Here is a 23,877-nt window from a genome sequence, read left to right on the forward strand (position 1 = left end):
TTATTTTATATCAATAAAATCACTCAACTTGCAATTTTATATAAAAAAAATCACTCAACTTAAACTTTTGTATCAATAAAATCATTTAACTACATTTATCGTTGAATATTTTATATATCACAAAATGGAATTTAATTATTATTCATTTAATTAAGCAACAAATAAAGGTTTCCTGGATTGAATATATATCACTAATAAATATTGATTTAGCGTGTTAATCCTACTACATTAAAATACATAAATAGTTATGGTTGTCACGTCTCATTTGCGGTGGAAGTTTTGTAATTAAACTTCATTAATAAAATGTGGGCTAGTGTAATTTGTTTATCAAACTTCTCAATATTCACTGTTAAATTAGGTTGAAGACTTTTAATTGTAACCAACAAATAAGGGCTTCTGAGTGGGATATATCACGGATAAAATGTTGATTTAGTGTTTTAATCTAATTAAATTAATAATTAAGATCGTCACGTCGCAGTTTCAAAGTTTTATTATTAAACTGAATTAATATAGCATAAAAATAAAAATTTTTATTATATCAAAATAATTTTAATGATAAGTTTAGTTAAGTGATTTTTTAATATAAAAGTACATATTGAGTGATTTTATTAATACAAAATAAAATTTAATGATTTTACTTGATAAATTCTCAAAATTAATGACCTTTTGAGATATTAACTCTAACAATTACTCGAAGAAAGAAATCACAGCTAGATCATATTGATTGAAAGCAATTACAATTAAACATTTCTTTAATAAAATATCCTAGATCATTAATATATAACTTTAACAACAGTATGCATCACATGTGAATTACAATATCAATATGGCTCATAGTGGATATCACAAGATGGCTAATATGTAAATATGCGATGTAAATAAAACTATTTAACATTAAACATGAAAGCTCTAATTTGTTGGTGAAATAAGCTAGAATGTTTATATATTTTACTAAGTCATCAAAGCTCCATTCTAACCACAGTTCAACATCATGATAACATAAAAAATCGATTAATAATTGATTTCATCCTATAAAGACTTTCTTTCTAGATTTACCATTGAGTCTAACAAGTAAAACAAAACAAGTTTGATAAGCTTGATAATTATCTGGAAAAATGTAAGTTTAATCAAATTGAATTGAAACTTATTTAAATTTTATCAAACCTATATAAGATGTGGTGTATTCAGATTTTTCAATTAGGAGATAAAAAAATTATCAAAATTTGACACGCAAATTCGATATTCTGACTTTTTTAGTCTTCAAGTACTTTCTTTTCCTTAACTTTGAAAGACTTAATCTACGGTCTTTAGAAGTCTTACCTCACTCGTCATTCCCTATGCCTCATCTCATGACTTGTACTATCGCCTACGACATTTGAGGTTTGAATTTATTCTCTGTCTTTGCCGGACTTTGAGTGATGTTCTCCTCCTGTCAAGGAAAACATAATAACAGAATGTATATTTTCTTGATTAGTATTTTATATTCAGAATGTATTGTTGATTTTTCTTCAACTACTATATCACTAAATAAAACACGTCGTTATTCATATATTGAAAATACTAATAATAAGATTTGATTTCTTTCCATAATACATGTGCATTACTTCGTAACATTATTGATCTACCATTTTCAATCATGTTTAGAGAATTCAAATTTATATACTAACTTCATGTAAATATAATGTAACTTTCTGGTTGAGTAGTTCGAGTAAAGACCCCACCTCTGAATGTTAGCTTTGATCAAAATTAAGTTATGTGTTAATTCAAATTTAAATCCCAAATTTCTAAGTGGAGATGGATTCAAACACTTTCAAAATCATTTTATTTTATTTTTATATATGTGTATGTATATACAAGATTTTTTTTCCCCATATATATAATTCTCCTTGTCTTAAAAAAGGAAAACCCCCAAAGGGCAGAAAATATCTCATCAGCTGGTTTCGGAATAAATAGAAGGCACGGGTGCATACAATACATTTCTCGTGTTCCTCCATACATCCTTCTAGGGTTCCACCGTTCCCCCCCTCTCTGAACCCCATTTCATCACGATGCAACCAGCGAATTCCATGGTTCCACCACCACAGTACCAGCAGACACAGCAGTGGATGGCTCAACCGCCGCCGCAGTATCAGGTTGCGCCTCCGCAGCAATCGGGATATTACTACCAGCAACCTCCGCAACAGGGCGGAGTTCCTCCACCCCAACAACAACAGCTTCAGTACGACGCCTCTGGTTTGGCTGCTACTGCCTGTTCTGTTCAGCCGACTAGTGCTGATGAGATCCGAAGCCTTTGGATCGGAGATCTACAGTTTTGGATGGATGAGCAATACCTTCTCAACTGTTTCGCACAAACTGGAGAGGTTTGTTAATATAAACGCCTCTTTTTTTTTTCTTGAACAATTTGATATAGATTCTTGGTAAGTTTTCCAATGGTTCTTGTTCTTGAACGAGTTTGAAAAATTTATTGCGGTACAAAACGATATGTTCTTTCGTATTGAATGTTTATTTGAGTAATGTTAATTTGATTGTCTCTCTACATATAGTGAATATGATGTAGTTTCATAGCAAAAAAACTTTCGGTTACATTCTTGGTTAAAGGTATGTGAATAAACTGTTATTTGTATTCAGTGACTTGTCTTTCATGGTTGGTGAAAGGTATGAGGGTATGCTTTCGTTTGTATTCAGTGACTAGTATTACCTTTGTTGGTAAAAGGCATGTGAATTTGATGTTTGTATTTAAGCTTATGTTATGTTGTTGGTATACAGTGTGTCAATATGCTGTTGTTTGTATTCAGTAACTTGTGTTATGTGTTGGTGAAAGATATGTGAATATGCTGTAGTTTGTATCAGAAACTTTCTTTACCTTGGTGGTAAAACCAGTGTTGTGAAAGGCGATTCATTGCCTGAGGTGATCTCCAAAAGGCGACGCCATGGAGAGAAAAGGCAAGAAAAGCGGGAAAGGTGTCACCTTTTGTATCATCTTAAAAAAATGCAACCAATTTAGGGTTTTTAAAGTTAAAAGGTACTTTTTGGGTTTTCGACCCGACTCCTCCCACGACCAGCCAGACTTTTTCAGCTACTTCAGAGTCCAACCAATACATATTTCTTCTTCAGATTTTCTTCCTCGATTTTTTTATTGTCTTCTTCATACTTTAGAGTCACTTCTATCTCTATTTGACTTTTGTTCTGTTTTTTTCTCATTCAAGTTTTACACTTTTAGTATGTACCATCTATTTTCAGTTTTTGAATTGAAACATTTGCTAATATGTTATTGCTATTGAGAATCTGATTATTTACATATGCAATAAATATTTGAAATTTTTGGTATTAATTGGTATCACATTTAAAAAAGGTGAGCGCGTGGCGAGGCAGACCCTTGTCGCCTTTTATCGCCTTTCGCCGTCCAAAACACTGGTTAAAACTTATAAGTATGCATTATGCAAATGCAGAAGTTTGTATTCATGAACTTGTATTACCTCTTCGTTGAAGGGATGTGAGTATGCTGTAATTTCTCTTTTGCAACCTGTATTGTGTTACCGTTTATCCTGAAACATTTTAAGGTTAACCATAAACAAGGCAACCTTGCTGGTTCATTCTTTTATTGACTTTGGGTATTGACACTAGGAAGGGTTTTGGCGAATGCTTTTGCCAATTGTTACATTATTTGAGATAGTGAAAGAAGGGAGCTAATAATCCTTACACAACCTTATTAAATTAATGAATAACTCCATGCCTAAATCTGTGTGAAAACTTATTCATACTAAATGATTGCGTGGTGGTTGCCTTTAGGTGCATCTTGACGAAATATACCAAAAAACACTTTCACTTGCCCCCTCCCCCTCCCCTCTCTAATTTAACTTTCTTGTCTTTTGTACTGTATGAGCAGCATTGTTACTACTATTGACAGTCTTTTTTCTCTTTCACTTGCCCTTTTTAGAGAATATAAACTGTTCGTCTATTATATAGGTGACCTCTGCTAAAGTTATTCGTAACAAGCAAAGTGGACAATCAGAGGGTTATGGCTTTATTGAGTTTATTAGTCATGCTGCTGCAGAAAGGAATCTGCAAGCATATAATGGTACCTTGATGCCTAATATTGAGCAAAATTTCAGACTCAACTGGGCTTCACTCGGTTCTGGTGAAAAACGTTCTGATAATGGTCCTGAATATACAATATTTGTTGGTGACTTGGCAGCCGATGTTTCTGATTATATGCTTCAGGAGACATTTAGGGCTAACTATCCTTCTGTGAAGGGCGCTAAGGTTGTAACAGATAAGGCCACGGGGCGCACCAAGGGTTATGGTTTTGTTAAGTTTGGGGATGAAAGTGAGCAGTTGCGCGCTATGACTGAGATGAATGGACAGTTTTGCTCCACTAGGCCCATGCGGATTGGTCCCGCAGCTAACAAGAAGAGTATGGGTGGTCAAAGTCAAGGTATGGGTCAACCTAGTTGGTATATGTATTGTGTTGTGTGGTAATCTTTGTAGCAGTTAAGTGAAACAAATCCAGCTTGCAGTTGTTTGCTAACGTCTGTCGGCATTTAGATTCTGGATCTTGTCTTGTTTAGTTGTCATAAATTCCTTTAGTGATCAAGTTGTGATTGCTCGAGGATGCTATTCCTTTAATTTGGTGGGTGAAGTGATAGTCTATATTTATTCTGCTTGCTTATGCAGGTGTTGTTATGTTTTCTTTCATTGGTTATGCTCTTGAATTTTTGATGAGTACCCAGCTATCGAAGTCATTTCGTTCCAGTAGTTAAAAACTTCCCCTTGAAATATTAAATCTCATAAAACTCCGCTTGTCTCCAAGCAGGATGATTTGGAGGCTCTATGATATAAGGGCCTGGATGCTTGTTTCAGCTGAAATACCTTTTAGGACGTGGTGTGGCGTAAGTCAGTTCATTTAAATGTGGTTAAATTTCGCTATGTAGGATCCTCTTGACATTTATCCTTTCTAAGTTTTGCTACTTTTTCCCGTTACTCCATACTCCAGTCAGATTGCTTTTTCTTTATTATCAGCCATTTTACTTTATCATTACTTTTCAGCCATTTTACTTTGTCTTTAATTTTCAGTCATTTTACTTCACCATTACTTTCCAGTCATTTTGCTTTATCATTATGTTTCAGCCATTTCGCTTTAGCATTATGTTTCAGCCATTTCACTTTAGCATTATGTTTCAGCCATTTTTTTTAGTGTTATGTTTCTGCCATTTCACTTTAGCGTTATGTTTCAGCCATTTCACTTTTGCGTTATGTTTCAGCCATCACTTAAGCAGTATGTTTCAGCCATTTCACTTTAGCATTATGTTTCAGCCATTTTTCTTTAGTGTTATGCTTCCGCCATTTCACTTTAGCGTTATGTTTCAGCCATTTCACTTTTGCGTTATGTTTCAGCCATTTCACTTTTGCGTTGTGTTTCAGCCATTTCACTTTAGCGTTATGTTTCAGCCATTTCACTTTAGCGTTATGTTTCAGCCATTTCACTTTAGCGTTATGTTTCAGCCATCTAATTCTTTAATTCCAATATCTTGTTAGCTTGCTCGTATTACACTCTGATCTTTAGTATACCTCTACGATTTGTGGCCAGTCTCATTCATTAATTTAGCAATCCTAGTCAATCTTAGTTCTGCTCCATTTACCTTGTGAGCCTGCTCAGTAAATTCCCCTTCATAGGGACTAGAAGCTTCCTGCCATCATTTGTTTATTGTTGGTACAACAGTTCAGTACTCATTTTTGTGATGCTATTACTATTTGGGGGTGTTAAAATCATTTTTTCTTCGACTATGATTTTTTTCTTGTTTTCAAATTATGAACTTATATACTTGGAATACTTATTATACAATTAATTCAGATAATCTGTAGGTTTTATTCAAGAAGCTTGAAGAATCTATGCCCATTAGCAAATTAATAGTAATATCTTCTTGATCAAAAATGGGATTATAATTTTTATCTACTGGAGTGCTGGTAGCTGTATGTATAGCTACTTGTTAGTTGTTACATTATTTAGGATACTAGCACCCCCTTCCTGCCTTTTCTCGCCTTTCTTGTTTGATAGGCACGTGCCAAAGCATTCAAAAATAAAATTCATGCATGAGATAGTATGTAACAAAATAATGACGTGCGGGCTGGCAATTTATGAAATTATATAGAAACTGCAGATCCATCTGATGGTGTGTATACAACTTCGAAATAATTTTTCTATTTGTATATTTATATATTGGTCTTCCTCTTGCCCCTTTGCCAAACTATGGCCCCATCCTTCACAAATTTGAACATGCATCTTTTCTTGCTTCTGAACTCCCAAAAGCACATCTGAGTATATACATTGTTGTATGTGAAGAACCTTTTTTTGGGTGATCCATCAGTTGAAATGTGTGTCCTTTTCTTGAATGCTTGATTGCATCTCCAAACTGTTAGACATGCCTCTTGATTTTCTTAGACCTTTTAGTCTGTCTGTCAGCTTGTGTCTCAATATATATACATATTCTACTTCTTTTGAGACCTGTAAGAGCTAAAAGTTACTAGTCTTCTTGCCCTGTTGGAACAATGCAATTATAAGTCTGATGCTTGAACTACTTAATTGTGAAATGATAGTGCAGTCTCATCTCTTGAATCATATATAATAGTGTCTTCTTACTGGGTACCTTTCCACTTATTTGTTCTAGTGATGGTGATAGTGGTAGTTTTCTGACCAGCCTCTGCCTTGTAGTTATGGTTTATTTATGGTACATACATAGGCTTTGTAGTTTTGTATTCCTACTGTCCTTTCATTGCAATAATGTGCAATGTACTTCATCTTACTCATGGAGCATAAAGTTCACCCTCTATTCACATTTGCCTCTTCCATTTGCAGCTTCGTATCAAAGTTCACCTGGAACTCAAAATGAGGACGACCCATCTAATACCACTGTCAGTACATTTCTTTCTGGTATCATTTGATGTTTTCTTGGCTTGTACTCATATCCAAATGAATTTTCGTTGCAGATTTTTGTTGGGAACTTGGATTCCAATATAACGGATGAACATTTAAGGCAGATTTTTGGACATTATGGGCAGTTGCTTCATGTAAAAATACCAGTAGGCAAGCGGTGTGGCTTTATTCAGTTTGCTGATAGGTAAAGTAATAAATGAGCCTTCTCAAGAGGATCAATCTCAATTCTCAACACTTGGAGAATTAACACATGGTCCATCCTTGTTATTGCAGAAGTTGTGCTGAGGAAGCTCTACGGGTATTAAATGGAACTCAGCTGGGTGGACAAAGCATCCGTCTTTCATGGGGTCGAAGTCCTGCAAACAAGCAGCAGGTAAGGAATGCCAAAATTATAATTTCTGTTTTTGGCACTTCTCAGTCAAATACCAATCTGAATCTTATGTTTCATCTCTGGTATGTGCAGCCTCAACTTGATCCAAACCAGTATGCTGGTTATTATGGGTATACAGCTGGATATGAAGGTTATGGTTATGCCCCCCCTGCTCAGGATCCAAATCAGTATTATGCGGGCTATGCTGGATATGGAAATTACGCACAACCTCAACAGCAGCAGCAAGTTTTGCAGCATCCTCAGGTTTGATTAACCCATTGAGCTTATTTATTAACTAAAGCTACTTTATACCGACATCTCCATTTTGGAATAGAAATGACTGAAATTTTATCAGATAATATCTTTTTACTTGTATGGCCAAATGGGTTCTTAAACTGATAATAGTTTCATCATAAAAAATAATGATTTGTTTGAATACTTATCTCACTTCCTTCTTGCAGTGATATATGCTGGTGAAAGGATTACTGAGTGCTTCCCAGCGTGATTTGTGTATTGATGTCAAAAGCGGGACATGAGGTTATCAGTTGGAATCCAGATGTGTGTTTCACTATCTTAGGGTGTTGGAAACCTTTGTAGGCTATTTCATTGAGGATACAATTTATGGTTTCGATCAACTGATTGTATGCTGTTTGTTTTTTTTATTTTTGCGTTGCCCTTTTAATACTTAGATATGAGATCTAGATATACTTGAAGGTCTTTGGAGAAGTGTAGGCATGTAACTGTATACTTGTGCTTTTTGGCTATCCAGGCAATGCTGAACACCCTATTTTGCTTGTTGCTCAATGTTGGTTCACCTTTCAATAGTAATTCTTACTAATGTTTCCTCCAAAATAATTGCAATAATCATCTGAATGATTTCCGTGATAGTTTTATTTTGATAAAAATGTCTTAATGTATTGTAGTCTTCAATACGTCTCCTGCGTTAGTTTCATCATTCATGTATCGATGCCAATTGTCATCTGACATGGTTGAGTCCTGCTACCAGTCATAGTTGGACCTACGTTCTATCTAAATTTTAGCATTCAACAAACCCCGATGGCTGTAAATTCTTCTCTTCGTTGCTGTTCATGCTTACATATTAGGCAGTCAAGGTTTTCTATATATATTGTATGGTTGCTACTTGTTTTCGGCCATGCCTCAGTTCCAGCACGACAAGAAAATGTTCTGGCGATATGCAATCTATACTCCAAAGTACCCAGACATAGTATTAGTAGTATAATCTACGAATTAAAACCATCAATTCGGTAGGGTAGTTGTGCATGCAAGCTGCCATGTTTTGGGATCACATGTTTACGAAGTCAGTCTGATAATTGCATAACTTTTGACAACAAGTGCTGGAGCAGAGAAACTAGCCAACTTCCAAATTGAATTCGCAGCACAGAAGACACTAATATTTAAGGATGTGGAGACAAAAAAACTGCTGATTTTTGCAATTTAGGCACATTATCCCTACCTCATTTCATTCTATAAACACAGCTCTAAACCAGATACAATGGTATACTGAATTCTTTTCTCCAGCAGTGGCCAAGAACTTGAAAAAATAATAATGTCAGAGCATGCCTAATTATAATCAGTTTATAAATGTACCCATAACAGACATGGACACAATCAATTTGTTGTTCCTCCAGGGTTATTCCAGCAAGAATGGGCTCCTCAAGCAAATTCTTTTCCCTTAGATCTATCAAACTGAAATATCTACTACCTTATTCATTCTGGCTTCTTCAAGTTCAGGCAGTTATCTGTTGCTTGGTTAAACAACTCCTGGACCTGCTTTAGCTCCTTCTCTAAATCACCAAAATCAGCAAACTGAGTCTCAGAATAAACAAAAAATTAATAATACAGAGAGGTAAATGGAAATTTGGACCTTAGCCTAATCAGAACAGCTTCCACTATCTCTCAGAAAGAAAGCAAGGGAAAAACAAACTCTTACCTGCAGCTTCCAGTTGTTTTTGAAGTTCTTGGCCAACTGCATCGTTCTCAGCCTACATCACATACATACACAACCGAGTAAGACTACTAAGCCCAAAATAGACAGACTAATCTTTATTTATCCTTCTTTATTTTTTTAGTTTAAATACTGTTAAGCTATAAGACATCGGAATTAGAGGATGTCAAAAAGTTAATTCCACCAATTATTCACAAAGAAGCATATACCTGGAGTTCTGCAATTCTTTTCAATTGGGCTTCTTCACCCCCATCTGATAAAGGAAGAGCAGCAACCAACACATCGAACTGCTCAAAGAAGGATAATAAGAGAAGATTGATTTAATACAACGACATTGTAGCAAAGCATACACTTTAGGATAACAATGCAAATTTGCAATTGGTCTGAATTAGAGCCACACTTTAGGATAACAATCCTCAAGGCTACTCTCAAGTGTCGGCTGTGCTGCTTAAGTTTGATAGGATGCTAGATTAGACAACCTCTGATTGTGAGGCCAAGAAGAAAACAAGGGAAATATAACTGTGAACTTGAACACCTTAGAACTAATCACAGGGTTGTCCATATACATTTCATAGAAGACAGCTAGAGGGCGATAAACTAGAACTCGGATTTCCGGTTTTGACAAACAAGGTTTACCCGGTGAGACTTGGCCTAGATGTCATGGTTACCAAAACTGAGAGGCTGAGATCAAGCTCTCTAGTAAAAATCCCTAGAGGCATGCAATCCTGTCCAGGTAGTAGTTGGAATTTGTCCGCCATTATGTGATTCAGTCAAGTTTTATTGAAGTAGTTGGTGATGCTAATAGCATTATTGTATTTGTCATTAAACTAAAGGACAAATGACTAGGTATTTGAACTCAACCACACTGGTCTCAGGAATCAGGACTAAGGTCTTTGAACTCAACCACGCAGGTCTCAAGTCTGAACAAACAAAGACTTAATATCATCTGGTATAGGAATGCATGTACGCATTAGATATAATGAGCCAAGAAACAACTTAGTGTTATCTTGTATAGAACTGCACAAACACATCATATATCATGAGCAAGAAACAACTTAGTGTTATCTCGTATAGAACTGCAGATACACATCATATATGATGAGCCAAGAAACATAAAGTATACCCACGATATAATCTAAAGAGTTGACGTTTCCAAAAGTAAACAAACTAGTCAAACGAAGACAAAAAGAAACATTATTTTGTCCAAAAATGATTTTTTGAAGGAATGGTAAGTGCATTTTGTAATACAGCACCAAGAAGGTGCAATCAACAACATTTACATGGAACACAAAGATATACCTTCCTATTCTTAAAGGGATTCTACAAGTTCAATCACTTCTCCAGGCTCATTTACAAAAAAAAAATGTCTACACAAAAAAGGAAACTAAACTAAATAGTTCACCTTGATCTTCCGAAAAAAGAGAAAAATTCCCTATTCTCGAAGTACATGCAGATTACTTATATATCCTGGTCTGTGGCTTGCTCATATTCGTTGATGAATAAGCAGAAAAAGTGAAGGTATGGAGTATGGAGTTTTACCTGCTTGGCAGCCTTAACAAAAGCGGCACTCATTTGCTTTGGTTGTTCTGCAACATTAGTTGAGTCTTCTGTGGGATTAGCAGGTGGAGGTTCTGGATAATTAGGTGATAGACGCACAGGAGGGGCGTCCCTCTGAAGTGTACCAAAGGTGTTGAAAGCAAGAGCTGCAATTGTATTTACTTGTTCCTGTAACTGTGATATGATATCCATCTTCCAAATCCTTCCCTATATTGCTAACAAAAATGGTGAATTTTGAGGAAAAATCGAACAAAGGAATAGAAAACAGAGGAGAAGAACTTACCTGAAAACCCTAGAATTGGAGGTCCGGGTAGAGCCGAAGTAGATTCGATAATCTGTTACAATTGTTTTAAAATTAGACCTAAAATTAACCATTATTTCAATTAAATTTTACGAAAAATGCTCAAAAATATTTCTGAATTATCAGAAATAGCTCACATGTATCCTTAAATTAAAATTTTGGCTTAAAAATACCCTTATATTAAAGTATTGAGTTATGTTTACCTTTTCATTTAATAAAAATGTGTTAAGTGCCACCTGAACGCCACGTGGACACCAGTGAACGCCACATGAGCACCAAACAACCTCATTTCCACATAGACTCATAAATCTTAATTATTATTTTTTTCCTCATTTTCATCCATTTTACTTCTCTAAAACATAATACGATTCCCCTTTCTTTCTTTCTTTTATACGATTTCTCCTTTCTTATACAATTTTCCTTAGGATTTCACAAATTCCTCTCATGAACGCCACTGAATTTCTGAGTTAAATTCGTCTCTTTCTTCATTTCACCATTCTTATAGATAATGCACAAACACCAGTCATAATTTGTAAAGTAACATGCACAAACACCAGTCATAACTCTTCACATTTACTTGTTTTTATTTTAAAACTTTCAACATAAAGTCTGACTTTATCGTTATCAAGTGAGCGCTTAAATGACATAAAATGCAACAAAAATAATTTAAGTTTACTATTTTTTTTAATTATCTTCTTTTGTTGTTGTAATTTAGGCTTTGAAAAGATGCACGTGGTCAGCATACGACATCTTAGATCAGACACCACAAAAAATTAAAAAAGAACAAATAAAATTTATGTTTGCCTTCTCATCCTGCTTCTTTCTATCTTCTAAGCATCAACTATGGCTTCTCTTCTCACCAACGGAATCTCACGCTTCTGTCCTCAATCCATCGCTGAGCAGCCTAAACTCCCAAAAGGGTATAACTTTTTGCCTTATTCACCCGGCCCCAAAATCTCAAATCCAGGTAATTTCAAGATTAAAGCTGCTGATGCCAAGGCCACTGTTGAAGCTCCAGGTAAAGAATCATCTTTATCAATCTCAAATGAAGACGACCCACTTCAGAAATTCTTGAAAAGAGACTATAAATGGGGTTTTAATGAAAATATTGAATCTTTTGCGCTGCCAAAAGGGCTTTCGGAGGATACTATTAGGTTAATTTCATCAAGAAAGAATGAGCCTGAATGGATGCTTGAGTATAGATTGAAATCATATGAGAAATTTGTTAAAATGAAAGAGCCTAAATGGTCTGATAATCAGTACCCAGAAATTGATTTTCAGAATATTTGTTATTATTCAGAACCTAAAAAGAAACCAACTTTAGATAGTCTTGATGAGGCTGACCCTGAGCTTGTTAGGTATTTTGATAAATTGGGTATTCCTTTGAATGAAAGAAATCGTTTAGCAAATGTTGCAGTTGATGCTGTTCTTGATAGTGTTTCTATTGCTACAACTCATAGGAAGACTTTAGAGAAGTCTGGTGTGATTTTTTGTTCGATTTCTGAGGCTATTAGGGAGTATCCAGATTTAGTCAGGAAGTATTTGTTTAGAGTTGTGCCCCCAGAAGACAATTTTTACGCGGCTCTTAATTCAGCTGTGTTTAGTGATGGATCATTTGTGTATATACCCAAGAACACCAAGTGTCCCATGCAAATATCTACTTATTTTAGAATAAATGCAATGGAAACTGGGCAATTCGAGAGGACTTTGATTGTTGCGGATGAAGGGAGTTTCGTTGAGTATTTAGAAGGGTGTACAGCACCTTCATATGATACAAATCAGTTACATGCTGCTGTGGTGGAATTGTATTGCCATGAAGGTGCAGAGATTAAGTACTCAACCGTGCAGAATTGGTACGCTGGAGATGAGGAAGGGAGAGGAGGGATTTATAATTTCGTTACAAAGAGAGGAATATGTGCTGGGGCTAGATCGAAGATATCATGGACACAAGTTGAGACTGGCTCAGCTATTACCTGGAAGTATCCAAGTGTTGTATTAGAGGGTGATGAATCAGTTGGTGAATTCTATTCTGTGGCATTGACCAACAACTATCAGCAGGCAGATACAGGAACAAAGATGGTACACAAAGGGAAGAATACGAGGAGTAGGATTATTTCAAAGGGTATTTCTGCAGGAAATTCTAGAAACTGTTACAGAGGACTAGTTCAGGTCTTATCAAGTGCAGAGAATGCTCGGAATTCCTCCCAGTGTGATTCAATGCTCATCGGTGATAAAGCTGCAGCCAACACTTATCCATATATTCAGGTAAGTAGCTCTCTGTGAATTTTAATTTTGCTTTCTGTCTCCGCATGATAAAATAATTATTGATGTAACTTTAGCTCTCTACTTATAGAAGTATAATAATTTGTTTTGACATATGGCCTTATTACTCTTTAGGTGGAAAACATGATCTTTCTGTGATCACAGTGTATTTCACTGTATTCTGTGGTCTCCTGATTTATGCATGATGCTGTTGTCATTAAGTTCCAATCTTTCATATAAAATTTAGTTACCTGATCAAAGAAAAAATCATTGAGTTCCAATCTTTGATGAAAATTTTATTTACCTGATCAAAGAAGGAAAATCATTAAGTTACATTTCACCTTTGTCATAGTACAGGAGCAATGTTTTTAGTCTACCACTAACCACCCTATCCAAGATCTCCCCTATTCCGATTGCAGAAAAAGAAAAGGGAAAAGAAAGAAGGATTCCATGTTGAATCAGAATCATTCGACAAGAGCTTAGCAGAAAAGGTTCAACAAAAATGCATGTTGTTGTTAGTTACTTCTAAAACAAGTCAATTAGTTCCCCATGCTGGGACCTTCGGCCTGGAAATATTTGAGCTGTCCGGCAGGTCAATGAATAGTCTCTCTTTCATTGGTGTCTGAGAATGTTCTCATGTAGACCATAAAACTAGTGGTTTATCTGTTACTCATGGTGAATCAAAAATGAAAAAAAGGGGAGGGGGGAAGGGGTAAGGGTACTACTTGCTTTCTTTTGAAGTTCATTGTCATGAGAAGATGTCCATAGATCATGTGTTGGATGAAAATCATTAATTTGTATCCCTCTGCATGACAGTGTGTGATTTTTCTGGAGCTGACTAAGCCTCCGTTGCCGAAAACTAGTGTGTACCTGTGCACGGAGAAGGTGCAAATAGTAATTGTTATGGATGCGTTGTATGTTTTGAACTAGCAGCAAACTGCATGTCCGTCTGTTTGATTAACTTATCGTATGCTATGTCCAGAACTTTAGATGAAGTACATTACCAATAAATATAGTTTAAATCAGTGGCCTTTGATAATCATCTTAAATTTTGTTAACTCGAGGAAACTTAACCTTCATTTAATTTGACATGCGATTGTTTTCTAAAATACCACAAAAAACACACTCCCATCCTTGCTAATTATTGGAGAAACTATTGCAAACTAATTTAAAAGCAGTCTATAGTCTGTAATATGCTTGATTGAATTTACCCGATACATCCTTCTGTATTTTAGGATCTCTCAGAAAGCTTCTGTAGTATCTATATAGAGATAGATCAGTACATAGGGGTCAAAAGAAGACAACATTTGTTACTTTTGGTGTGGCTTTTAAGTTCTAAGCAGATGCTACATGAATTTTGTAGTTATTCTGGTAACTGCTGCTTGTGTATATAATATAACTCTTGTTCTACTTGGAACTCGGAATCTAATGTAACTGCGTTTTTGCTCTTCTGTCTCTATATTTACATATGGCATCATTTTAACAGGCGAAGAACCCCTCTGCCCGGATAGAACATGAAGCAACAACTTCAAAGATTGGTGAAGATCAGCTGTTCTACTTTCAGCAGAGAGGAATTGACTATGAGAAAGCAATGGCTGCAATGATCTCTGGGTTTTGCAGAGATGTTTTCAATGAACTCCCTGATGAATTTGGTGCTGAGGTGAACCAATTAATGAGCTTGAAGCTTGAAGGTTCTGTAGGTTAAACAAAGCTGATAGATGCTGTGGAAAATTTGGACTCTTTAGCCATTTCTTTTGTCATCGGTAAAGTTGTAATAGTATCATACGCAAACAAACTTTTGCTATTTACACTTCATGTAAATAAATAATATGTCAAGGCATTGTCTTCTAAGTTCTAATATTTCTTTTATATTCATCTTAACAGTTCCATGACTTCTAATTGATTGTTTTGTGCCTGAGAAAGCTCCACAATTTCAATCAAAAATACAAAAGGGAGAATATACATCGATTTACGAGATAATTATGTTGTAGTAAATTGTGTTTGACTAATCAATCTAAAAAATACTCTTACTAATATTAGAGGGGAAATTGTGTTTTTGACTTTTTCAGCTTCTGTGAAGTGCTACTACAAAAATACTTATTTTTCCCTAAAAACTTAATCAAAACCTTTTCAATAGAAAAAAAAAAAACTAATTATTTTTAACTTTTCAAAAACTAAATTAAAGAGACGATAAATCATCTACTACATATTTGTGCCTTCACCAGTACTTGCCTAAAAGAGTATTTAAGAGGTGGAGTCCTCGATGGCAATGACATTCATTTTGTTTGTCAAACCACTCATTAAGGGGTTCTTTACCTTAATTATTTGCATTAGTTTTTCAAGTTCATGTCAAACTTTAAACTATGATATCCTTGTAATTATCTGATATTTAATCATTAATAATGAAATACTAATATGGAATCTGGTGAAGTAAATATTTTTATATGCAATTGCTTACCAACAACTATCCATAATTGTATTTTAAAATTATTGCTGACTCAATTCCAAAATGCACCCGTATGCGACATTAGGCAGTTATATACTCCCTCGTATCAATTTTACCAGAAGTATATTTTTACTTTCAGCATATCAAGATTTAAAAAAGAAAAATTTATGTGTTAGAGTAATGTTTAACATTAATTTTCAATATTTAAGAACTAGACTATATATTAATTAATATAAACATTGTTATAAAACATTTTATTTATTATAAAGAGAATACAAAATATATAATTAATAGTCGACAGATAAAAATAAATATACATCCGACATTCAGGAAATACATTTTTTATTTATAAAAAAGCTGTTTGGTAATGCATTGTAGTCAACTTCACACTCCAACTTAAAGTTGAGGTTTTTCAATTATTATTATTTTAATTTAAAAAATGACGGAAGAGGATGAAAAGAATATCAGAAAAATCGAACCCTCCAGAAAAAAATAACAAATTTATGTAGTAATTCTATATTCTAACCAATATTTCAAGTAAACAACTTTTTCCCATCCCAGAATTTCAAGTGATATACATGTCAAAATACAATTTTAAGTTTTAAATATTTTTTTTTTCCGAATATCATTAAAATAATGTTCAAATGTCTACTTCTCATATCATCAATTTTCGACCTTGTTTTAATTAACCAGATTTATTTTTTTTAAAATTGACTCAAAATATGTTGTCCGACAAGCATAATTGGTTGACTTGTCTTTTTAAAAAAGTGAAAGGAGCAACTCTTGAATAAGTTGAAGAAACGCAGAAATCGGAGAAAAAGAAGGCACCAGACATGGTCGTTGACTCATGAGAAAATTAAAAAAAAATACTCTTTCTCCATTTAAAAAAGAATGATCTAGTTTGATTTGGAATAAAATTTAAAAAAAGAAAGAAGTCTTTTTAATCTTATGGTTCTAAATTAAAGTTATGTCAAATGTATAAAATATTATTTAATCTTGTGGTCTTAAATATGTCACGTGGAAAGTTAAAGTAAAAGTTACCAAAAAAGAAAAGGGATTTTTTTTTTAAATAGACTAAAAAGAAAATATAATTATTCTTTTTTAAACGGTGGGAGTATATGTTAGGCCTTTGGACTTGCCCTCTCAGTATATGCTGCTGATGCGAACTGTATATATAGTATATACTTTTTATAATCCAATTATTGAATTTTGCCGGTGGACACTTCCCCACTACACTTGATATATATACATTATTATACATACATTTATGTTTCTCTTTTTTAATAATAATAATCACACAAAGACGAGAGGTCCATATTGGTTGATCACCCTTTGACATGTCGACTTCAAAAACAGTACATAATTCTGAATATTCAGGACATTATTAATTAGAATGGGTGGGTTGACTATGTGCCTGTGTAGGCCGTAGTAGCAAAAATATATGTATATATATCTAACAGTTTTTGCATAAACTTCTATAGTTTAACTATGATTAATTAATATTTATTTTCATCCTATTAGATCACATAATTAACTATATTAAGTTTATTTATTTGGTGCAACACAAAATGTGAGTATTTTCTTACGGTACTCAAAAACTTTAAATATTCAATACTTTTAACTCCAAATTTTATATGGTATACAAATAAAATGTCAACCCATATTTGTTAATATAGGTCGACGGCCACTTTGCAAGAAGCCAAGAACTAGTGACATACGAATTTGGTTTTAGAAGAATCATATATTTGATAAAATAACGGACTCAAAATTTTTGTTCGAGAGTTAAACATAAATGTACAAATAAGTCTTTAAAATGGAAATCTTGAATTCAATCTAAAATCACATTTTATGGCACGTTATTTAAAGTAAAAAGAAAAACTAAAAAAAAATGGAAAAAAGAATCTAGAAAAACAGAACTTAATTCGAGGGGGGCTTGCCCGTTGCTACTGTCCATCAATTTCTCTTTATTATTGTGGGAGCTATATATATATATATATATATAAATACAGAAAATTTACTTCATATATATATATATAAGTGTAATTTATAAACTTTAAGATTTATTACACATAGGACACATTACTGAATATAAATAAATGGAAAAGAAAATGTTACTCAATATAGCATTATTTATTCACATATATGAGTCCACTACTACAACTATTATATATCGAGTTCTTTCAACCGGCATAATTTTCTAAACCAAATGACGCAATTATTTCTCGTAGACTTTTATTTACAATTATATAATTTTAGATAACCATTTAATTTATTATTTATATCATGATTCATAACATCCTTAAAACAAAATGCATGCTCGAGAAAACAACTCTCCTTTAGGGGTGCTAGGTTGCTTTCAGATAATTAATTATTCGATACATGTTGATGGATTATAAATAAGTAAATATTTTATTAAAGTCAGTAAGCATTTTTTTATTGGAGTATTTTATCATACTTTTTTGTTATAAAAAAAGTGTTTTTTTCTTTTTTGTGGTTTACTACTCAATTTTGTATTAAAGTCTGACTATTTTAGATTCGCATCAATAACACGTCATTCGAGATATCACTCCCTACTCCCTGCCATGGATTATGAATATTGTCATTTTTATTATCAAATAGTCCTTAAATATGCATGAACTGACCCAACAACCACTTGTGTATCACTACCATCATCTGAAATGTGCATAGGGAAAAGGATCTTATTTATTTTTACTCAAGTCTTATTGAGTTGACAAAATGGCTAATATATTCCTGCACCTCCATGATGCTCTTCCTTATTCCAGCTCAGCCATTTCTTTATTCTTTTTAAAAACACAATTATTATTTTCTAAGTTAAACTTCAAAGAAACCTTCATGGCACATGCAATTGTTTTAATTTCATCACACCCTTACTTCTATATCTTGACCCCCACCCCCAAAAAAAAAAAAAAAAACTTTCTACTATATAAATATTTCCTCATTTCATGTTCACTATCACCTCTCCACAATATAATTTTCTCTACACCCTTAGAGAAAATAAATAAAATACTTCATCATGAATAGTTTTATGAGTAAACAACAATATTATGGTTACTCAAAGATGGAAATTGATGACCCTGAAGAGATGCAACATAGAAAAGCGCAATTCTTGATTTACAAGTCATTAAAGAAATCAGATTCTATTAGAAAACAACCATGGCTAAAAGTGAGAGTGTGTAAGTTGAAGATCAAGATTGGAAGAAGATTAAAAAGGTTTAGAAAGAGCATATTGTTGACATTTTCTGTTACTAGAGGTGGAGTTTACAAACAATTTATGTCACAATTGAAATCTTGGAAAGGTTTGCTTAAGAGTAGAGACACTATGGTGAGTACTACTACTACTCTTCAACCAATCTTCACTTGAAGTTGAGGTCGACTATATGAATCTCAATCTGAAGAAGAAAAAAAAATGAATGAGAAAAAGAAACAAAAAAAAAGGAGCAGAGCTTTTTATTTTTTATTTTTTTTGGTTTATGTTTTGTTCACAAGAGAATGGTGAGACATGATTATACACATATAATATAAATACAGGGTTTCACCCTTTATGAAACTATTGATTTTCAATACAATTTTTCTCATGTTATTTTAGAAATTTAATTCCATTAGTTTATTTTGCCCTGTTATGTTGATTTTTAATTTACAATTGAAGTTTAATACGTCAAACTAGTTCATTAACAATAATTTCATCGTAATTCAATACAAAAGTAATCTTTTTAATTAAAATATTTATACATATTTAATGAATTTCTTAATATACCCGATACTTTCTTTCGCTCTTCTTCCTACCAAATTAAAGACACAGCAGTGGCTTTTTTTTCCCCCCTTAACCACCAATGGGTTGTTCAGTCAATTTTTGGGGCCTTCTAATTTGATTTCTTATTAGGTAAATAAAAAAAAATGGGGCATGTTGAACATTTCATTGTAATTTGTAAGTAACAGAATATGTTGGTGCCTTTTGTTTGTTAATTTGTCCCACATGCTTTAGCCCTTTTTTTTCTTTTCATGTTTGTTGTACTTTGGTAGGAACATTGAGCCAATTAGTTGGTTCATTTTTCTTAAAATCAAGACTATTAAACCATATAAGTTCACCAGTAAATTGACATATTTCGTGCCGTGACAGTAAAGGTTAGTGTAATATTGACTTCTTTGAATAGCTCAAGCAGTATAGCTAAAGTTGAAACAAGAACATGGCTTCCATGATTAGTTTCAACTTGTGAAAACACATGTACCTATTCTCCAAAGCTATTTTTAATTTATTTTAAGATCACATTTGGCCTTAAGATGAATTGAAGGGGGGAAAAGCTTGACATTTTTGTTAGTATAATGATACACGTTTGTACCAAAAATGAAAAATGTAACATGCTAAACATCATGAGCTGAAAGAGAAATAGAAGCAAAAAGTAAAGCATTAATAAATGTTGAGCGTGGATGAGGATTATCCATGTCCATATAAGTAAATTGATTAGTCTCGAGTGTTTGGATTAATCTTCAATAGTTTATCCGGCATCTATGACATTTAATGAATATAGAAATATCGAGTAGTTTTTATTGGTCTATTTTTAATCAAATAAAAAAATCGCCTCACTCTTTTAATCCAAAGAATTATTAGCTAGGCCCAGTTTAATGTTACAGCTGTTGTATCATATTTATACCACCTTCAATCCTGACATAGAATATCAAGATGCCCTTATAAACTTCTCATAAATTTTAAATTTGAAATGAAAATTTATTCAAACATATCTTGTGTGAAACCAAACATATGACTTAAATTATACCAGTATATTCGTTTATTAGTTCACGAATTTAATACTTATCATTAAAAAAAATATATATCTACTAAATGATTTCATTATTCATATTATAATTTCAGTATAACTTGTTCACTAATTAAACGACGATGTGTCACACTTGGCCTAACCTATTGGATGTGACTTTGAAGACCTTTTTATTTGCATAATTAACATGAACAACGTGGGCATCCAAGAAAGTTGATAGATCATCTTCCACAGTTCACACTAGCAATAGCCAATATGACCAAAAAGCTTCAAGGGCAACAAACCTTCCAGCTAAGTTTTTGGCCATTCATGAGTGTTCCTCTTCCAACACATTTGGGGCAGGGATTGTCCCCTCCCACACTCACTGTTTAGAGTCTGTATTGAATCACGATTAAATTAAAATCATGCATTATACGACTTATTTAAAGTGACGCTTTCAATAAAATTTTCTCCATATTCAATACTCAAATCTAAACAGTCTTATCATCGATGTACTACAAGTAATTATGGTGTGTCCCCTCCTGCATTAATTTTAGCCTAGTGGGTACAGCCGTACACATTTCTAATTATTTACCTACTCCTTGTACATTTATTTGTATCAAAACCCATTAATACTACTCTCTTTAGTTTAAGTATTTTTAATACTACCGTCTTTGCCAAAACTATCCATGATCCATGTTCTAAAATACTCACGTCATGTGCAAATATAAATGATGAGAAATAATTAATTAAACCAACTTTTATTTCCCCCTCATGTGCCACATGGGTTTAGGTGGTTTTGATATTAATGTTTAAACTGGCACCGAATCGTTTAGGAATTTTGTATTTTCATTATATACTTGATTTGTTGAATTGTTTCTCTCGTTTTGAACACAACTAACAGCTTCCTAGAACTCCATAAGTTGTGAGTTGTTACCTATTGTAGGCTGCTTCATCAATTTACTCGTCCTTCATTTTAATTGGACTTGACACTAACTAAGCATTTAAAGATTACGGAATATTAAATGGACCGACTAGTCAAGTTTGAGACTACTTACTCAGTTAATAAACTAACTACTTACTCAGTTAATAAACTAATGATGTAATAATACGATTGTTTCATCCTTAATCAGATATTATGAACTAAGTTTTAAAATAAAAATTATAAATAATATCACTTTTCAATGAATCATGCAGTACGTGATCAACCTTACGATAAAAGAACCATTTAAGTTACGGATCAAGCCGATGTATGGCCTAACTGACTACTTTATGCTTCTGACCCTATAATTCTCATTGGGCCGCATAGATTCGTAACCCAAAATTTCTTCCAATGGGCTTTAGCTTTTTCATGCCTTCCCTTTTCAGTGTTAGCTTTCATTCTTTTGGGTTTCTGCAATTAAACTTGTTTATTTCTTTCTTTTATGATAGATTTATATTATTATTTAATCCGTAAAATTTTAAAAATTATTATTTAGCCTTATAAAGAGTTTATCCATCTCAATGTAACATTAGATATTAGGCCTAACTTAAACTTCAAAAACTAATCAAAGAGAGGAGGATTGTTCAACTATTATAAAGACTCTGCCCATCTCTTTAACCATCGATGTGAAACTTTTGTTATTCTTTTTAGTATCTATCTCAACAAACTGCAAAATGAGCGATTTGATATTTTTTTCTCTATTCATGTAGTGCATTTTCTGCATAAAGTGGAGGAGAAGTCCACTCAAATGATCATAAGACCCAAAGACCATCATTTTAGCTTTGTATATGCGAAAAAAAATGTGAATTTTATCACTCTTTTTACTAAGATTGTGATTAGGGGTGTATAAAATCAAATCAAATAAGTAATTAAGTCAAATGAAAAAAACATCGATTGGTGATTTGATTTGGTTTAGTTTGGTATTGAAAAAAAAAATGACTAGTCTTGTGTTGGTTTGGTTTTAACTAAAAAATCAACTCAAGATTAAATCAATCCTATTATAAATAATTTTAAAATATTTATTTTATGTATAAAAATATTTATTTTGATATAATTTTAAAATATTTTTTATAATTTTTATCTTTTAATATATTATTTTAAGTTTGAAACTTAGAATTATGAATGGTCCAATAAAAATTTTAGTCCACTAATGTTGATAATTATATTAAAACTTAAATTAAAATTAAATTAATATTAATACAAAAAGAAAACCAATTCAACACTAAGAATGACAATAATATCGAATATTTGTTCTTTAATTTTACATTGATTTAGACAGATTAAATACATAATCTAGTATTAATTTCCTTTAATATTTAATCATATAACTAATACTTATTAAACTTATGTGGGAGAAGACATAAATTATGATCATTTTCATTATGACTTGTTAATTTGCAATATTTGTTTTACGCGATTTCATTATTATTATTTTTGGTTGGATATTTAAGTGTCATTAATCATATCATATTTTGTGTTATTTTCTTAAAAAACACCTTAAATAGTTGTATTTTGATAGTACTAAAGAAATATTTGAAATACAATTAAATAACATGTTTGTATGAATACTTTATTAGAAAAACATGAAAATTCAAAAAACCCAAAAAAATTTGATATTGAAAAAATTGAATTTTATTGATTTGATTTATAAATTTTAAAACTCGACACAATAATCCAATTATTTACGTCCTGTGATATTAGAATAATTTATGTAATGCAAATTTAGATCTATAATTTGTACTAGAAGTTTGACATATACCTTAAATAATAAAATCTGTTAGTCGGAAAGTATTAATTCATAATAACAATATCTAAAATTAGTTAAATTCCACAATTTAAAATACAAAGAATAAGTAGGTTGTCAAGTTGTCATTCTAAAACAGTATTTTGATTAAACATTTACTAAGGATAGAAGGAATTAAACCACCTCTAATAATAGGTGATTTACGCAATTCAATGTGCAACTAAATCTTTTAAGTTTGAATTACGTTATCATATATTAATAAAATATTTTTTAATTTTACTAGATAAATTAAACTAACTCATAAATTAATTTTCGATAATATTTCACGAAACTTCAAAAAAACACATTTTCTACAATAATCATATTTATTTTTATACTTTTTAAATTTCATTATTTTCTGCTTGACTTTCCACTTGAGAAATGGGGAAAAAATGGAGCAAAAAAGAAGGGATATATAATTAAAACAAAGATTACGACAAAGGAGTGGATATTTTTTTATTTTGGGTTTATAAATAAAGGAGAATAATTAATAGTTGTAAGTTGTAA

At 32.6% G+C, this 23,877-nt stretch overlaps 3 protein-coding genes across 5 annotated transcripts; 2 read left to right on the forward strand and 1 right to left on the reverse strand.

Annotated features, from left to right (window-relative positions):
* The first annotated feature begins 1,900 nt into the window (after positions 1-1,900).
* Positions 1,901-8,105, forward strand: LOC107011305 (polyadenylate-binding protein RBP45). Its single transcript, XM_015210737.2, has 7 exons — positions 1,901-2,360; positions 3,967-4,435; positions 6,854-6,909; positions 6,985-7,115; positions 7,205-7,304; positions 7,395-7,565; positions 7,763-8,105. Exons 1-7 carry the CDS (start codon positions 2,049-2,051, stop codon positions 7,763-7,765), a joined length of 1,242 nt encoding a protein of 413 aa, XP_015066223.1. The 5' UTR covers positions 1,901-2,048; the 3' UTR covers positions 7,766-8,105.
* A 586-nt stretch (positions 8,106-8,691) lies between these two features.
* LOC107009075 (mediator of RNA polymerase II transcription subunit 21) lies at positions 8,692-11,231 on the reverse strand. 3 transcript variants are annotated; one of them, XM_015208342.2, is made up of 5 exons: positions 11,108-11,231; positions 10,807-11,031; positions 9,477-9,554; positions 9,253-9,304; positions 8,692-9,106 (listed from the first exon to the last, which is right to left on the reverse strand). In XM_015208342.2, the coding sequence occupies exons 2-5, from the start codon at positions 11,014-11,016 to the stop codon at positions 9,030-9,032; spliced, it is 417 nt and encodes a 138-aa protein (XP_015063828.1). In that variant the 5' UTR covers positions 11,017-11,031; positions 11,108-11,231; the 3' UTR covers positions 8,692-9,029. The 3 variants fall into 3 exon arrangements, with proteins under 3 accessions (XP_015063828.1, XP_027770355.1, XP_015063829.1); XM_027914554.1 differs by having other exon boundaries at positions 8,692-9,128; XM_015208343.2 differs by having other exon boundaries at positions 10,807-11,039; positions 11,108-11,188.
* Positions 11,232-11,880: 649 nt separating this feature from the next.
* LOC107011383 (UPF0051 protein ABCI8, chloroplastic) lies at positions 11,881-15,262 on the forward strand. Its single transcript, XM_015210865.2, has 2 exons — positions 11,881-13,390; positions 14,874-15,262. The coding sequence occupies exons 1-2, from the start codon at positions 11,969-11,971 to the stop codon at positions 15,090-15,092; spliced, it is 1,641 nt and encodes a 546-aa protein (XP_015066351.1). The 5' UTR covers positions 11,881-11,968; the 3' UTR covers positions 15,093-15,262.
* Positions 15,263-23,877: the final 8,615 nt, after the last annotated feature.

The sequence above is a fragment of the Solanum pennellii genome, chromosome 2, assembly GCF_001406875.1.
Source record: "Solanum pennellii chromosome 2, SPENNV200".
NCBI classification, from domain to species: Eukaryota; Viridiplantae; Streptophyta; class Magnoliopsida; order Solanales; family Solanaceae; genus Solanum; species Solanum pennellii.

Excerpts from the sequence above, each read along its gene's own strand:
- LOC107009075 (XM_015208342.2), bottom strand. The coding sequence starts at position 11,016 with ATGGATATCATATCACAGTTACAGGAACAAGTAAATACAATTGCAGCT. Across the intron at positions 9,555-10,806 it reads TTGTTAAGGCTGCCAAGCAG|TTCGATGTGTTGGTTGCTGC; the intron begins GTAAAACTCCAT and ends TTCTTTGAGCAG. Across the intron at positions 9,305-9,476 it reads AAAGAATTGCAGAACTCCAG|GCTGAGAACGATGCAGTTGG; the intron begins GTATATGCTTCT and ends TATGTGATGTAG.
- LOC107011305 (XM_015210737.2), top strand. The coding sequence starts at position 2,049 with ATGCAACCAGCGAATTCCATGGTTCCACCACCACAGTACCAGCAGACA. Across the intron at positions 4,436-6,853 it reads TATGGGTGGTCAAAGTCAAG|CTTCGTATCAAAGTTCACCT; the intron begins GTATGGGTCAAC and ends TTCCATTTGCAG. Across the intron at positions 7,305-7,394 it reads GTCCTGCAAACAAGCAGCAG|CCTCAACTTGATCCAAACCA; the intron begins GTAAGGAATGCC and ends TGGTATGTGCAG.
- LOC107011383 (XM_015210865.2), top strand. The coding sequence starts at position 11,969 with ATGGCTTCTCTTCTCACCAACGGAATCTCACGCTTCTGTCCTCAATCC. Across the intron at positions 13,391-14,873 it reads ACACTTATCCATATATTCAG|GCGAAGAACCCCTCTGCCCG; the intron begins GTAAGTAGCTCT and ends TCATTTTAACAG.